Source organism: Salvelinus fontinalis, chromosome 13, assembly GCF_029448725.1.
Source record: "Salvelinus fontinalis isolate EN_2023a chromosome 13, ASM2944872v1, whole genome shotgun sequence".
Taxonomy (NCBI): domain Eukaryota; kingdom Metazoa; phylum Chordata; class Actinopteri; order Salmoniformes; family Salmonidae; genus Salvelinus; species Salvelinus fontinalis.
Genome location: NC_074677.1, coordinates 19,561,752 through 19,577,310, shown reverse-complemented (window position 1 = coordinate 19,577,310; position 15,559 = coordinate 19,561,752). Strand labels below are relative to the sequence as shown.

Genomic DNA, 15,559 nt, shown 5'->3' with positions numbered 1-15,559 from the left:
CATAGCCGCGCCAAACCGGCACGACTTTAATAGTATTTGTAATGAAAACTTTCCTGTCAGCAGCTGAGTGAACATTTCTAATTGCACAGCAGTCTGTAGGTATTGGGGTCTGGCCCGTGTCTCTACATGTCTCTTCAGTTAGCATTCTGTGAAGAACGCTCGCAGACAGCACATGCGCTTGCGCCATCGCGTGCATGTTGATTTTGTTCACCCACAGCAGACGCGATCAGGACACGCAGGTTGAAATATCAAAACGAACCCTGAACCTACTATATTAATTTGGGGACAGGTCGAAAAGCGTTAAACATGTATGGCAATTTAGCTAGCTAGCTTGCTGTTGCTAGCTAATTTGTCCTGGTATATAAACATTGGGTTGTTATTTTACCTGAAATGCACAAGGTCCTTTACTCCGACAATTAATTCACAGATAAAAGGGTAAACCGAGTTTGTTTCTAGTAATCTCTCCTCCTTCAGGCTTCTTCTTCTTCTTTGGACTTTATATGGTGGTTGGCAACCAACTTTAAGGTGCATTACCACAACCAACTGGACTGGAGTGTGGACCTCAGTTCATCTTTCAATCACCCAGGTGGGTATATGCTCCTAAAAACCAATGAGGAGATGGCACATGGGTATATGCTCCTAAAAACCATTGAGGAGATGGGAGAGGCAGGACTTGCAGTGTGTCAAGCATCACAAATAGAACCAAGTTCTATTTTAGAGCCTGGCAACGCAGGCGCACGCGACGTGAGTGTTGTGGTCGGCATGTTAGGCTGCAGTGGCCACTTTCTGAGGTAGGGCATGCCTGAAGCACTTGCCCTGAGTCTGTGATGAGCAAAACATTTTTGGGGAAACTTTAAAAAGGTAGAAATGAAAATGAAACCTGAAGATCTAACTTCATATTGCACCATCATATTCTTGATGGTGAGGAGGTTTGGTTTTATGACCGCGGTAAGGGCCACACTGAACCATTGGACATTGGAGATTTCTCAATACAAATCCAACAGCTGCGAGGGAGTCTGGGGACTATAATTGTCTTCCTCACAGGCAGCCCAGCTCACATAAATCTAGCTCTCAGTTTCTCTCCTCTAACTTAGTGATGCTCATTAACAATGCTGTTATGACAGCTTCCTCCACACTGATACTGGCTAGCACTGCTCTTCTGGTGATTCTCAGCAGCAATTCCCCATCACCTCCTCCTCTCCTCCAGAGAGATGGAAGCTGTAACACTCGTCTCGTCGGGAGAGATAGAGGCTATAAAACTCCTCTCCTCCAGAGAGATGGAGGCTATAACACTCCTCCAGGGAGATGGAGGCTATACCACTCCTCCAGAGAGATGGAGGCTAGAAAACTCCTACAGAGAGATGAAGGCTATAACACTCCTCCAGAGAGATGGAGACTATGACACTCCTCTCCTCTAGAGAGATGGAGGCTAAAACACTCCTACAGAGAGATGGAGGCAAAAAAACACTCCTCTCCTCCAGAGAGATGGAGGCTAGAACACTCCTACAGAGAGATGGAGGCAAAAAAACACTCCTCTCCTCCAGAGAGATGGAGACTATAACACTCCTCCAGAGAGATTGAGGCAAAAAAACACTCCTCTCCTCCAGAGAGATGGAGACTATAACACTGCTCCAGAGAGATGGAGGCTGTAACACTCCTCCAAGAGAGATGCAGACTAGAACACTTCTCCAAAGAGATGGAGGCTGTAACACTCCTCCAGAGAGATGGAGGCTGTAACACTCCTCCAGATAGATGGAGGCTGTAACACTCCTCCAAAGAGATGGAGGCTGTAACACTCCTCCAGAGAGATGGAGGCTGTAACACTGCTCCAGAGAGATGGAGGCTGTAACACTCCTCCAGAGAGATGGAGGCTGTAACACTCCTCTAGAGAGATGGAGGCTGTAACACTTCTCCAAAGAGATGTAGGCTGTAACACTCCTCCAGAGAGATGGAGGCTGTAACACTGCTCCAGATAGATGGAGGCTGTAACACTCCTCCAGAGAGATGGAGGCTGTAACACTCGTCCAGAGAGATGGAGGCTGTAACACTCCTCCAAAGAGATGGAGGCTGTAACACTCCTCCAGAGAGATGGAGGCTGTAACACTCCTCCAGAGAGATGGAGGCTGTAACACTCCGAGAGAGATGGAGGCTGTAACACTCGTCCAGAGAGATGGAGGCTGTAACACTCCTCCAAAGAGATGGAGGCTGTAACACTCGTCCAGAGAGATGGAGGCTGTAACACTCCTCCAAAGAGATGGAGGCTGTAACACTGCTCCAGAGAGATGGAGGCTGTAACACTCCTTTGAGGAGCTCCATGTTTTACTACAGTCCCAGCAAATTTGCATTAGCGGCACATCGGGGTCATCATGCCAAGCAAGCCTCCTCTCTCAGGTAACACTGTTTCCATACAATAACAGCAATGGGATGACAAGGGGGACTCTTTATCCCCCAGCCTAACAAGCCACAGCCATAATGCACTCTTTATTCAAATGTGGGGTCTGTCCAAAGTTTTGACAGCTGGGTGAAGTAGTGTGTAGAGATGCAGTGTATTGCAGGACATGCCTACAGTGATTATCTAATAGCTCACACCAGCCTCCATATTGCAGGAGATGTCATAATGATGTGAATACTGCTGCTGTAAGCAAGCCTGCTTCACACACAAACACACTGTTCATTCCATCTTCTATCACTTCTATTGCAGGGTCTTCATAGAAAGTACTAATAATGTGGTAACAAGTTATTTTGCTAATATTGCAACACTGAACATGGTACTGTGGTACAGTTCAGACACTAGAGCCAATACATAGCCCGTGTCTCACAATATCTCACTGTTGTTAAGGCTGTCGCTCTCCTCATCCTCGGACGAGGTGAGGAGAGAAGGATCTTCAGACCAATACGCAGCTTCAGGGAAATAAGCCATCTTTTTATTTATAAACGACAAAACTGAATGATGATGGCAACACGAAAACAAACACTTTACCAAACTTTACAAAAACAAGAAAACGACGTAGAACGAAACCTGAACATAAACTCACATCACTAAATGTTAACTCACGGACAGGAACGTTACATCTAAACGCACGAACAGCCAAACAGCCCCGTAAGTGAGTAACATCGACAACACGAAAGACATCACAGGAGACAATCACCCACAAACAAACAGTGAGAACGCCCTACCTAAATATGACTCTTAATTAGAGGAAAACGCAAACCACCTGCCTCTAATCAAGAGCCATACCAGGTAACCCAAAACCAACATAGAAACAGATAACATAGACTGCCCACCCAAAACACATGCCCTGACCATAAACACATAAAAAACAACATAAAACAGGTCAGGACTGTTACAGAACCCCCCCCTCAAGGTGCGAACGCCGGGCGCACCAGCACAAAGTCCAGGGGAGGGTCTGGGTGGGCAGTTGACCACGGTGGTGGCTCCGGCTCAGGACGCTCTCCCCACACCACCATAGTCACTCCCCTCTTCTGTCTACCCCTTCCACTGACCACCCTAAAACTACCTTCCCCTAAATAAACAGCCAGCACCGGGACAAGGGGCAGCACCGGGACAAGGGGTAGCACCGGGACAAGGGGCAGCACCGGAACAAGGGGCAGCACCAGGATAAGGACCAGCACAAGGGGCAGCACCGGGACAAGGGGCAGCACCGGGACAAGGGGCAGCACCGGGACAAGGGGCAGCACCGGGACAAGGGGCAGCACCGGGACAAGGGGCAGCACCGGGACAAGGGGCAGCACCGGGACAAGGGGCAGATCCCGGCTGAAGGACTCTGGCAGGTCCTGGCTGAGGAACTCTGGCAGGTCCTGTTTGGACGGCTCTGGCAGGTCCTGGCTGGACGGCTCTGGCAGGTCCTGGCTGGACGGCTCTGGCAGGTCATAGCAGGACGGCTCTGGCAGGTCCTGGCTGGACGGCTCTGGCAGGTCCTGGCTGGACGGCTCTGGCAGGTCCTGGCTGGACGGCTCTGGCAGGTCCTGGCTGGACGGCTCTGGCAGGTCCTGGCTGGACGGCTCTGGCAGGTCCTGGCTGGACGGCTCTGGCTCAGGCAGATCCTGTCAGGTTGGCGGCTCTGGCAGATCCTGTCTAGTTGGCGGCTCTGGCAGATCCTGTCTAGTTGGCGGCTCTGGCAGATCCTGTCTGGTTGGCGGCTCTGGCGGATCCTGTCTGGCGGGCGGCTCTGGCGGCTCCTGTCTGGCGGGCGGCTCTAGCGGCTCCTGTCTGGCGGACGGCTCTGTAGGCTCATGGCAGACGGGCGGCTTTGCAGGCTCATGACAGACGGGCGGCTTTGCAGGCTCATGGCAGACGGATGGCTCAGACGGCGCTGGGGAGACGGATGGCTCAGATGGCGCTGGGGAGACGGATGGCTCAGATGGCGCTGGGGAGACGGATGGCTCAGATGGCGCTGGGGAGACGGATGGCTCTGTAGGAAGGAGAAGGAGAGACAGCCTGGTGCGTGGTCTAGGCACTGGCTGCGCTGGAGAGGAGGAAACAGCAGGAGAGAGAACCCGGAGAGACAGCCTGGTACGGGGGGCTGCCACCGGAGGACTGGTACATGGAGGTGGCACCGGGTCTACCGGACCGTGAAGGAGGACACGTGCTCTTGAGCACCGAGCCTCCCCAACCCTACCAGGTTGAATGATCCCCGTAGCCCTGCCAGTGCAGCGAGGTGGAATAGCCCGCACTGGCCTATGCAGGCGAACCGGGGACACCACCTGTAAGGCTGGTGCCATGTACGCCGGCCCGAGGAGACGTACTGGAGGCCAGATACGTTGGGCCGGCTTCATGACATCCGGCTCGATGCCCAACCTAGCCCTCCCAGTGCGGCAAGGTGGAATAGCCCGCACTGGGCTAAGCACGCGTACTGGGGACACCGTGCGCTTTACCGCATAACACGGTGTCTTACCAGTACGACGCCTTCTACCTCCACGGTAAGCACGGGGAGTTGGCTCGGGTATCCTACCCGGCTTTGCCACACTCCTCGTGTGCCCCCCCCCAAGAAATTTTTTGGTCTGACTCACGGGCTCCCAACCGCGTCGTCGCGCTGCCTCCTCATACCAGCGCCTCTCAGCCTTCGCTGCTTCCAACTCCTCCTTTGGACGGCGATATTCCCCTGGTTGAGCCCAAGGTCCTCTACCGTCCAGGATCTCCTCCCAAGTCCAGAAGTCCTTGTTGCTCCGTAGAGCATTCCCATACCGTTTGGTCTTAGCGTGGTGGGTGATTCTGTTAAGGCTGTCGCTCTCCTCATCCTCGGACGAGGTGAGGAGAGAAGGATCTTCAGACCAATACGCAGCTTCAGGGAAATAAGCCATCTTTTTATTTATAAACGACAAAACTGAATGATGATGGCAACACGAAAACAAACACTTTACCAAACTTTACAAAAACAAGAAAACGACGTAGAACGAAACCTGAACATAAACTCACATCACTAAATGTTAACTCACGGACAGGAACGTTACATCTAAACGCACGAACAGCCAAACAGCCCCGTAAGTGAGTAACAAACAGCCAAACAGCCCCGTAAGTGAGTAAGTGACAACACGAAAGACATCACAGGAGACAATCACCCACAAACAAACAGTGAGAACGCCCTACCTAAATATGACTCTTAATTAGAGGAAAACGCAAACCACCTGCCTCTAATCAAGAGCCATACCAGGTAACCCAAAACCAACATAGAAACAGATAACATAGACTGCCCACCCAAAACACATGCCCTGACCATAAACACATAAAAAACAACATAAAACAGGTCAGGACTGTTACAACTGTGATGTGTTGTCTGTAGAGTACATGGACCACAGACTGATTGATATGATAGATCAGTCTAGTCAAATCCAAAAGGGAGAGTTCATACTTCAAGAGACTTTTTCATCAGAAAGAGAGAAGAACACCATGCCTGATATTTAATAGATCATAGCAAAGAGCACGACTCAAACACCATCATTAAGTTTGCCGACGACACAACAGTGATCACCGACAATGATGAGACAGCCTACAGGGAGGAGGTCAGAGACCTGGCTGTGTGGTGCCAGGATTACAACCTATCCCTCAACGTAATCAAGACAAAGGAGATGATTGTGGACTACATGAAAAGGAGGACCGAGCACGCCCCCATTCTCATCAATAGGGCTGTAGTTGAGCAGGTTGAGAGCTTCAAGCTCCTTGGTGTCCACATCACCAACAAACTATCATGGTCCAAACACACCAAGACAGTCGTGAAGAGGTCACGACAAAGCCTATTCCACCTCAGGAGACTGAAAAGATTTGGCATGCGTCCTCAGATCCTCAAAAAGTTCTACAGCTGCACCATCGAGAGCATCCTGACTGGTTGCATCACTGCCTAGTATGGCAACAGCTCGGCCTCTGACCGCAAGGCACTACAGAGGGTAGTGCGTACGACCCAGTACATCACTGGGGCCAAGCTTCCTGCCATCCAGAACCTCTATACCAGGCAGTATCAGAGGAAGGCCCTAAAAATTGTCAAAGACTCCAGCCACGCTAGTCATAGACTATTCTCTCTTCTACCGCGCGGTAAGCGGTACTGGAGCACCTAGGTGCAAAAGCCTTCTTAACAGCTTAACAGCTTCAACCCCCAAGCCATAAGACTCCTGAACTGCTAATCAAATGGCTACCTGGACTATTTGCATTGTCCTCCCACACCCCCTCTTTTACGCTGCTGCTACTCTCTGTTTAATATCTATGCATAGTCACTTTAACTCTACCTACATGTACATATTACCTCAAGTACCTCGACTGACCTTTGCCCCCGCACATTGACTCTGTACTGGTACCCCCTGTATAGAGCCTTGCTACTGTTATTTTACTGCTGCTCTTTAATTATTTGTTATTTTTATTTGTAATTTTTTACTTAACACTTATTTTTCTTAAAACTGCATTGTTGGTTAAAAGCTTGTAAGTAAGCATTTCACTGTAAGGTCTACACCTGTTGTAGTCAGTGCATGTGACAAATAACATTTGATTTGATTAGATGTTAGTGTGTATTGATGAGTGGAGAGGGAAATGTAATATCGCTGCGTTCACTCGCGTGCCTAACAACATTTGCTGGGCTTTGCTGCCATGGAGTCTTCACAAACTACATAATGTCTGATCAACTGGGGTTTATCTCAAGTGTTGGGAGGCTGCACGTGCAGTGGCCTGTTTAGTACAGTACTGTATGTTATCCTCAACCGCCACCAGCCATCAGCAGACTCACCAGTGTCTCCATCCCTTTGGCCCCTGACCGGGCAGACTGCTTAGTTTGGCCCCTTGTTAATATAGGACCGGGCAGACTGGTTAGTTTGGCCCCTTGTTAATATAGGACCGGGCAGACAGGTTAGTTTGGCCCCTTGTTATTAAAGGACCAGACAGACAGGTTAGTTTGGCCCCTTGTTATTAAAGGACCAGACAGACAGGTTAGTTTGGCCCCTTGTTATTAAAGGACCAGACAGACAGGATAGTTTGGCCCCTTGTTATTAAAGGACCAGACAGACAGGTTAGTTTGGCCCCTTGTTATTAAAGGACCAGACAGACAGGTTAGTTTGGCCCCTTGTTATTAAAGGACCAGACAGACAGGTTAGTTTGGCCCCTTGTTATTAAAGGACCAGACAGACAGGTTAGTTTGGCCCCTTGTTAATAAAGGACCAGACAGACAGGTTAGTTTGGCTTGGAGCAAGAGTTGAATCCGAGGATCAGGTACACAAATAGGCTGTATTTATTTAACAGTGCAGGAGATGATGAAACTGGATACAGAGGTTATCAACAAAATATACAAATGCAGGGAAATGACGGCAAAACACCCAACTCACACAGCTGAGTAGATGCATATATTTTGGCAGAGTTCTGTAATAAGCAGCACCCCTGAATGATACAAATATCTGCCCTAACCTAGCATAAACCATTAACACCTAGAACAGGTTTTAGTATTTTCAATAGACAGTGTTAACACACCTCGAATACAATACTATTACTCAATTGACATTACAATGACCAACAATGGACACGTTACCCAATATAAATAGGGGATTTATGATAAACAATGAAAACATTTTCCGGAAAAGGAATGACAAACATAAAAAAACGATGATAATAATAACCAAACTCATTGGTTCTTTCAATGTTACAGTACACAATGTTTTACAGGACTAGCGATACAGGACTAGCGATACAGGACTAGCGATACAGGACTAGCGATACAGGACTAGCGATAACATAGTTAGGGCAGCAAACATGTTAGGAACAAACTTTGCAGCAAAACACTGAGTTAATGTGGGGAGAAATGGAGGGAAATGCTGGGCGTGAGTCACGTGACGATAGTTCACCGGCACAATCTTTGCTTTCAAGCCCCCCTTCCCAGTCAGTCCGTTTAGCCCAGTAGATATAGAGATGTCATCATATTCGCAACCAACAGGCATATGGAAAATGAATGCTCAGCCTGAGATCCTGTGTTGGGAGAAGATGAGCCAGTCGTGACAAAAGTGCCCCGAGACAGAAAGTCTCCCCGAGTTTATTTTTCATGGATGGATGGATTGCTGTGCTTCTTATTGTTAACGTGGCAGGAGCAGGGTGTTGGTTTGTTCCACATTCACTCTGACCATTTTGCAACGCTCCTTGACTAACCCCGCACATGATTATTCAACTGAAATGCAAAGGGCTCTTCAGCTCTAATTTTGTCAAATGTTGTTTTAATGGAGAATATTGTTCATCATTTGCATTAACTCATAACTCAGTAAACTTGCGTATGAGGAGTCAGGACTAGGCTAAGTTACTGAGGATGTTAAAAACCTGAAGTAGTCAATATATATGATGTGGAGGCATATTTTTGAGCTTGTTTTTCTATTAAACGTGTTGATGATCCAGTATGTACAGTACACATACCACAGTGCTGACGTTGCTTCTAGGGGCAGTTTGAAACTCGGTAGTGAGTGTTGCAACCGAGGACATATAATTTTTTACGCGCTACACGCTTCAGCACTCGGCGGTTACAGTTGACCGGGAGTAGCTCTAGCAGGGCAGAAATTTGACGAACTGACTTGTTGGAAAGGTGCCATACTATGACGGTGCCACGTTGAAAGTGACTGAGCTCTTCAGTAAGGTCATTCTACTGCCAATGTTTGTCTATGGAGATTGAATGGCTGTGTGCTCGATTTTATACACCAGTCAGCAACGGGTGTGGCTGAAATAGCAAAATCTACTAATTTGAAGGGGTGTCCACATACTTTTGTATATATAATGTATTTAAACATTTTTTTTTGCTTAAACCTTGTTTTACAATGCAGTGCAGACAGCTTTTAGTCAAAGCCGTCTATTTGACTAAATTTGATGAGAATGCACAATGCCAAGGGATGGTCTGAAACTTTAGGCTCTTGCTACTGAAATCAAAACATGCTTTTTTTATTTGGACATGGTGGAATTTGTTATGCAGGATTGCAGTAGTCTTATGCCGTTGCAGACAACATTGAAAACCAATATTAATGTATTGCTAAAATAAATGTTTTGAGGGTCACAGAGAGGTCTATAATTCTGTCAAAGAGTCATGGTCACAGGCCACTAAAGACACAACTCATGTCGAGTTAACTTGAATGATTCTCCCCTGGTTCATACACACTCTCTCCTCCCACTCTCTTCTTCCTCTCTCTTTCCCCTCTCCTCTCTCTCTCCCTCTCACTCCTCCCTCCCTCCCTCTCTCTCCTCCCTAAACCACTTAGTCACCCTTTACCTGACATGATCCCTCTGCTTTTAAGTTAACATCATCTAATATTGAAAGTGATCTGAAAGGTAGTGATGAAGATCTTTGAACACATTTAGTCAAATGGCAGTTTTGTTCTAGAGTTAACATCCTGATCCCTGGGCCCCAGTAATCTATATGCCTTTCTCTTTCTCTCGCTCTCTCTCTCTCTCTCTCTCTCCTTCTCTCTCTCTTTCTCTCTCTCTCTCCTTCTCTCTCTCCTTCTCGCTCTCTCTCTCTCCCTCCCTCTCTCTCACCTCCAGGACTATACATTGACTATGTATTTCCAGCAAGCTTGGCGAGACAAACGGTTATCCTACTCGGAGATTCCCCTCAATCTCACCCTGGATAACCGGGTAGCGGATCAGCTGTGGGTCCCAGACACCTACTTCCTAAATGACAAGAAGTCTTTTGTCCATGGTGTCACAGTGAAAAACAGAATGATTCGACTCCATCCAGATGGAACCGTGCTCTATAGCCTGAGGTAATGTTTGTAATGTTTCATAATACATATTTTTTTAATGACTTGACATTACTTAGGAGAATTACACAGATATCTGAATTGAATTTAGGGATATGGCTATTCTATCTTCCCACCCCAGTATGTAACAAAACCATGTACAAAATCACACCATTAACAAGCCTAACTCTAACCAATGAAGGCAACCTAGTGAGCTGGTTGACTTAGTCATCGATCATAGGCATCCGTCTAACTAGCCAACCGTATGAGAGCGTATGGTCCATATCCTTGAATTTTCCCCAGATTCATCTTAACCAATGACAGGATTCTCTAGACAACAGCATCTGTCAACTGAAAAGCCTGTTTGAGGGTTGGTCAGATTGGATGTCAGATTGTTGGGTGGTCCTCTGTATCTCCAGCTTCCATCTCCCCCCTGCCCTACACACACACAACACAACACACACACACACACACACACACCTATACGTACTCCCACCCCCCGCACTTTGATCACTATGTGTTGTTGGCTTAGCGTTTGACATGCCACGTTATCTAATTCCTCTGCAACAATGAGCAATTCGACGATTGTTTCATGGAGTGATTCATTGATTATTCCATGCGTCGGCCACAGAAGCCACATTATTGCTGAGGCGAGATAGCTTCAAGTTATTAGCCTTTCCAGGGTCCAGAATAATCTCTCTATCTGATCTCTCACTGAACTGACTAGTCCTATCAGACAAGAGGGAACTGCAAACCTTCTCCTCTAATATCCTATATCCCATCTTACTTCCTGATTACATGCAGCACTACTACTAAAGCTAGCAGGTATCAAGTTAAGACCCAAATACAGACTGTGTGAAGTAAATGTTTTTATTGTAACAGGGGCAGGTAAACGACAGGTCAATGCAGGCAGGGGTTGATAATCCAGAGGTGGAGCAAAGGTACAGGACGGCAGTCAGGCTCAGGGTCAGGGTCAGGCAGAGTTCAGTAATCCAGGGGTGGAGCAAAGGTACAGGACGGCAGGCAGGCTCAGGGTCAAGGTCAGGCAGAGTTCAGTAATCCAGAGGTGGAGCAAAGGTACAGGACGGCAGGCAGGCTCAGGGTCAAGGTCAGGCAGAGTTCAGTAATCCAGAGGTGGAGCAAAGGTACAGGACGGCAGTCAGGCTCAGGGTCAAGGTCAGGCAGAGTTCAGTAATCCAGGGGTGGAGCGAAGGTACAGGACGGCAGTCAGGCTCAGGGTCAAGGACAGGCAGAGTTCAGTAATCCAGAGGTGGAGCGAAGGTACAGGACGGCAGGCAGGCTCAGGGTCAGGTCAGGCAGAGTTCAGTAATCCAGAGGTGGAGCGAAGGTACAGGACGGCAGGCAGGCTCAGGGTCAAGGACAGGCAGAGTTCAGTAATCCAGGGGTGGAGCGAAGGTACAGGACGGCAGTCAGGCTCAGGGTCAAGGACAGGCAGAGTTCAGTAATCCAGAGGTGGAGCGAAGGTACAGGACGGCAGGCAGGCTCAGGGTCAGGTCAGGCAGAGTTCAGTAATCCAGAGGTGGAGCGAAGGTACAGGACGGCAGGCAGGCTCAGGGTCAAGGACAGGCAGAGTTCAGTAATCCAGGGGTGGAGCGAAGGTACAGGACGGCAGGCAGGCTCAGGGTCAAGGACAGGCAGAGTTCAGTAATCCAGAGGTGGAGCGAAGGTACAGGACGGCTGGCAGGCTCAGGGTCAAGGACAGGCAGAGTTCAGTAATCCAGAGGTGGAGCGAAGGTACAGGACGGCAGGCAGGCTCAGGGTCAAGGACAGGCAGAGTTCAGTAATCCAGAGGTGGAGCGAAGGTACAGGACGGCAGGCAGGCTCAGGCAGAGTGGTCAGGCGGGCGGGTACATGGTCAGCACAGGCAAGAGTCAAAAACCAGGAGGACGAGAAAAGAGAGGCTGGGGAAAGACAGGAGCGGACAGGACAAACGTTGGTAAGCTTGACGAACTGGCACAGACAGACAGAAAACACAGGTATAAAAACCCAGAGGATAAGTGGGGAAGATGGGCGACACCTGGAGGGGTGGAGACAAGCACAAGGACAGGTGAAACAGATCAGGGCTTGACAGTACCCCCCCTGTAGGTACGCCAGGTGGATGCCTGGGTGGATACCTGGTTGACTGGGGTGCCGGTGGTGAAAGTCAGCGATGAGGGCTGGGTCCAAGATGTCTTTAGCGGGAACCCAGCACCTCTCCTCTGGGCCATAACCCTCCCAGTCCACCAGGTACTAGAAACCCCTGCCCCGTGGTCAAACCCCTGCTATGTGGTCGAGGCGTCTCACCGTGTACGTTGGCTGGCCATCGATGACACGGGGGGAGGGATGGGCCTAGAAACAGAAGACAAGGGGCAGTCAGACATGGTTTTGACTGGAGACACAGAAAATGTAGGAAAAATACGGAGGGTACGGAGCAACAGAGGACAAACAGCTTATGATCTTGGAGCGGGGGGGAAAGGTTTTGTTTTCCGGGGGTGTAGCCGCGGCACTATAGCGGCGTGCCAGTGCCTCAGGCTTGACCTTCTTGGATACCGGTCGGTGCTGCGGAAGCGAAGTTGCCCAGGCCTTACTGAAACCTTCCTGGAGGTCCTGGTTCTCTGCGGAGCATGCGGAGAGGTCCGGGGCATTTTCCAAGTCCCCAGGAAGACAACCCGGGGCAGGCAGAGCTGACTTCAGGCATTGAGTGTGGCAGGACGGGCTCCAGCCCACGATGGCACCAGTAGCCCAGTCATTGGAGGGATTGTGTCTCCGGAGCCAAGACAGTCCCAATACCACGGGAACCTGCGGAGACTCAACAAGCAGGAATTGGATCGTCTCGCTGTGGTTCCCTGATACTCGTAGGTTGACGGGGGTGATCTGGTGGGTGACTCGGTCTATAGAGCGCCCGTCCAGTGCTCTAACACCCATGGGAATGGAGAGGGGTTGAGTGGGGATGCCCAGCTCGGACACCAGGGTAACATCCGTGAGACTTACATCGGCCCCAGAGTCGATGAGTACCTGGAGAGACTTGGACTGGTTGCCCCACAGCAGGGTGGCGAGTAAGGGGAGAAGAACAATTATTTATTTATTTTACCGTTATTTTACCAGGTAAGTTGACTGAGAACACGTTCTCATTTGCAGCAACGACCTGGGGAATAGTTACAGGAGAGAGGAGGGGGATGAATGAGCCAATTGTAAACTGGGGATTATTAGGTGACCATGATGGTTTGAGGGCCAGATTGGGAATTTAGCCAGGACACCGGGGTTAACACCCCTACTCTTACGATAAGTGCCATGGGATCTTTAATGACCTCAGAGAGTCAGGACACCCGTTTAACGTCCCATCCGAAAGACGGCACCCTACACAGGGCAGTGTCCCCAATCACTGCACTGGGGCATTGGGATATTTTTTAGACCAGAGGAAAGAGTGCCTCCTACTGGCCCTCCAACACCACTTCCAGCAGCATCTGGTCTCCCATCCAGGGCCTGACCAGGACCAACCCTGCTTAGCTTCAGAAGCAAGCCAGTAGTGGTATGCAGGGTGGTATGCTGCTGGCAATTATCTTTAAAACCCATCACTCCAACGAATGAGCTAGGGCCCTTGAAGGGACACGTAGACACAAAATGACCGGCCATACCGCAATACAGACAACTCTGGGTTTCAAGTCTGCGTATGCGTTCGGCTTGAGATAGCCTAGCCCTGCCGAGCTAGGCTGTCTCCAGCCGAGACAGCCCAGCCCCATCCCTCAGTTTTTTTCCAAAACAGGGGTGGGGAGCATGCTTTGTTATTGTTTCAACTGCTCACTGCCTCTTTAATTGGAATCTTAATTGGATTCAGTAAGTCTAGTGTTTCCTGATCGCTGATGCAGCCACTGTGCACAAATATTCTACATTTTCAAATTGGCCAAACTAATTTATTCGCCATTGAGCTGCTAATTCGCCTGCAGAGTGATTACAAAGAGAACACCACAGGCTTTTGTGCTCCAGTGTGTTTTCATGAGGCACCTTTTGTTGACATTCAGAGACAGTGTTTTTGCTACCGATATAACTTGCGGCCTGGATTGATATTGAAAATTGAAATTCACTTCTTCAAAGGCATTTATATAGCTCCAACTCAACAATAAAGGTGCTCATTGAGTTTTCAAAGGAAAGTCATTGAAAAGAGAAAACAACAGAATTTGCAAAGTTAAGGAAGGTGCCTTTCTGTAAGTTTGTACAAGCTTCGATCAGCTACAGTCTGTGATTTAGAATATGATTGCTCTTTGTTCAAGTAGCTGTTGTCTGAGTCACTGCAGAGGAGCACAAAGCACAATAGTCCAAGAAAAACAAAAGAAGTATAGAGAGAAAATATGGAGAATTGATAGTACTGCTAGCACTGCATGTACCCAGCACCGGAGGTGACTTGAGGTAAAATAGAACTCTCTCTCACTCCTTAGAAGATGACAGAATGCACAGTGAAACTGTTAATAGAGTTTTAATCTATATTCTTCGTAGCTGTCTATTTATCACCACAAACTGATGCTGGCACTAAGACCGCACTCAATGAGCCATAAGCAATCAGGAAAACGCTCATCCAGAGGCAGTGCTTCTAGTGGCCGGGGAATTTAATGCAAGGAAACTTAAATCCGCTTTACCTCATTTCTACCAGCATGTTAAATATGCAACCAGAGGGAAAACAACTCTAGACCACCTTCACTCCACTCCACAGAGACGCTTACAAAGCACTCCCTCGCCCTCCATTTGGCAAATTTGACCATAATTCTACCCTACTGATTCCTACTTACAAGCAAATATTTAAGCAGGAAGCACTAGTGACTCGGTCAATAAAAAAGTGGTCATATGAAGCAGATGCTAAGCTACAGGACTGTTTTGCTACCACAGACTGGAATATGTTCCGGGATTTTTTATTTATTTAAACTTTATTTCACCTTTATTTAACCAGATAGGCCAGTTGAGAACAAGTTCTTATTTACAACTGCGACCTGGCCAAGATAAAGAAAAGCAGTGAGACAAAAACAGCAACACAGTGTTAGACATGCGATAAACAAATGTACAGACAATAACACAATAGAAAAACCTATGTACAGTGTGTGCAAATGTAGTAAGATTAGGGAGGTAAGGCAATAAATAGGCCATAGAGGCGAAATAATTACAAGTTAGCATTAACACTGGAGTGATAGATGTGCAGAAGATGAATGCGCAAGTAGAGATACTGGGGTGAAAAGGGGCAAAAATATTTAAATAAATACAGTTTGGGGATGAGGTAGTTGGATGGGCTATTTTCAGATGGGCTATGTACGTGCAATGATCTGTGAGCTGCTCTGACAGCTGGTGCTTGAAGTTAGTGAGGGAGATAAGATTC

The 15,559-nt window shown here is 48.4% G+C and overlaps 1 protein-coding gene across 2 annotated transcripts in view; it reads left to right on the top strand.

Moving 5' to 3' along the window:
• LOC129868214 (gamma-aminobutyric acid receptor subunit beta-2-like) overlaps positions 1–15,559 on the top strand; it is a 97,335-nt gene that overhangs the window by 34,008 nt on the left and 47,768 nt on the right. Inside the window, exons 1-2 of one of the 2 annotated variants that reach the window (XM_055941991.1) lie at positions 497–586; positions 10,004–10,224. In XM_055941991.1, the coding sequence (XP_055797966.1) occupies positions 10,019–10,224 (206 nt within the window). In that variant the 5' untranslated portion in view covers positions 497–586; positions 10,004–10,018. Of the gene's footprint in view, positions 1–496; positions 587–10,003; positions 10,225–15,559 lie in introns of those variants that run through there. The other variant, XM_055941990.1, reaches the window with a different exon arrangement.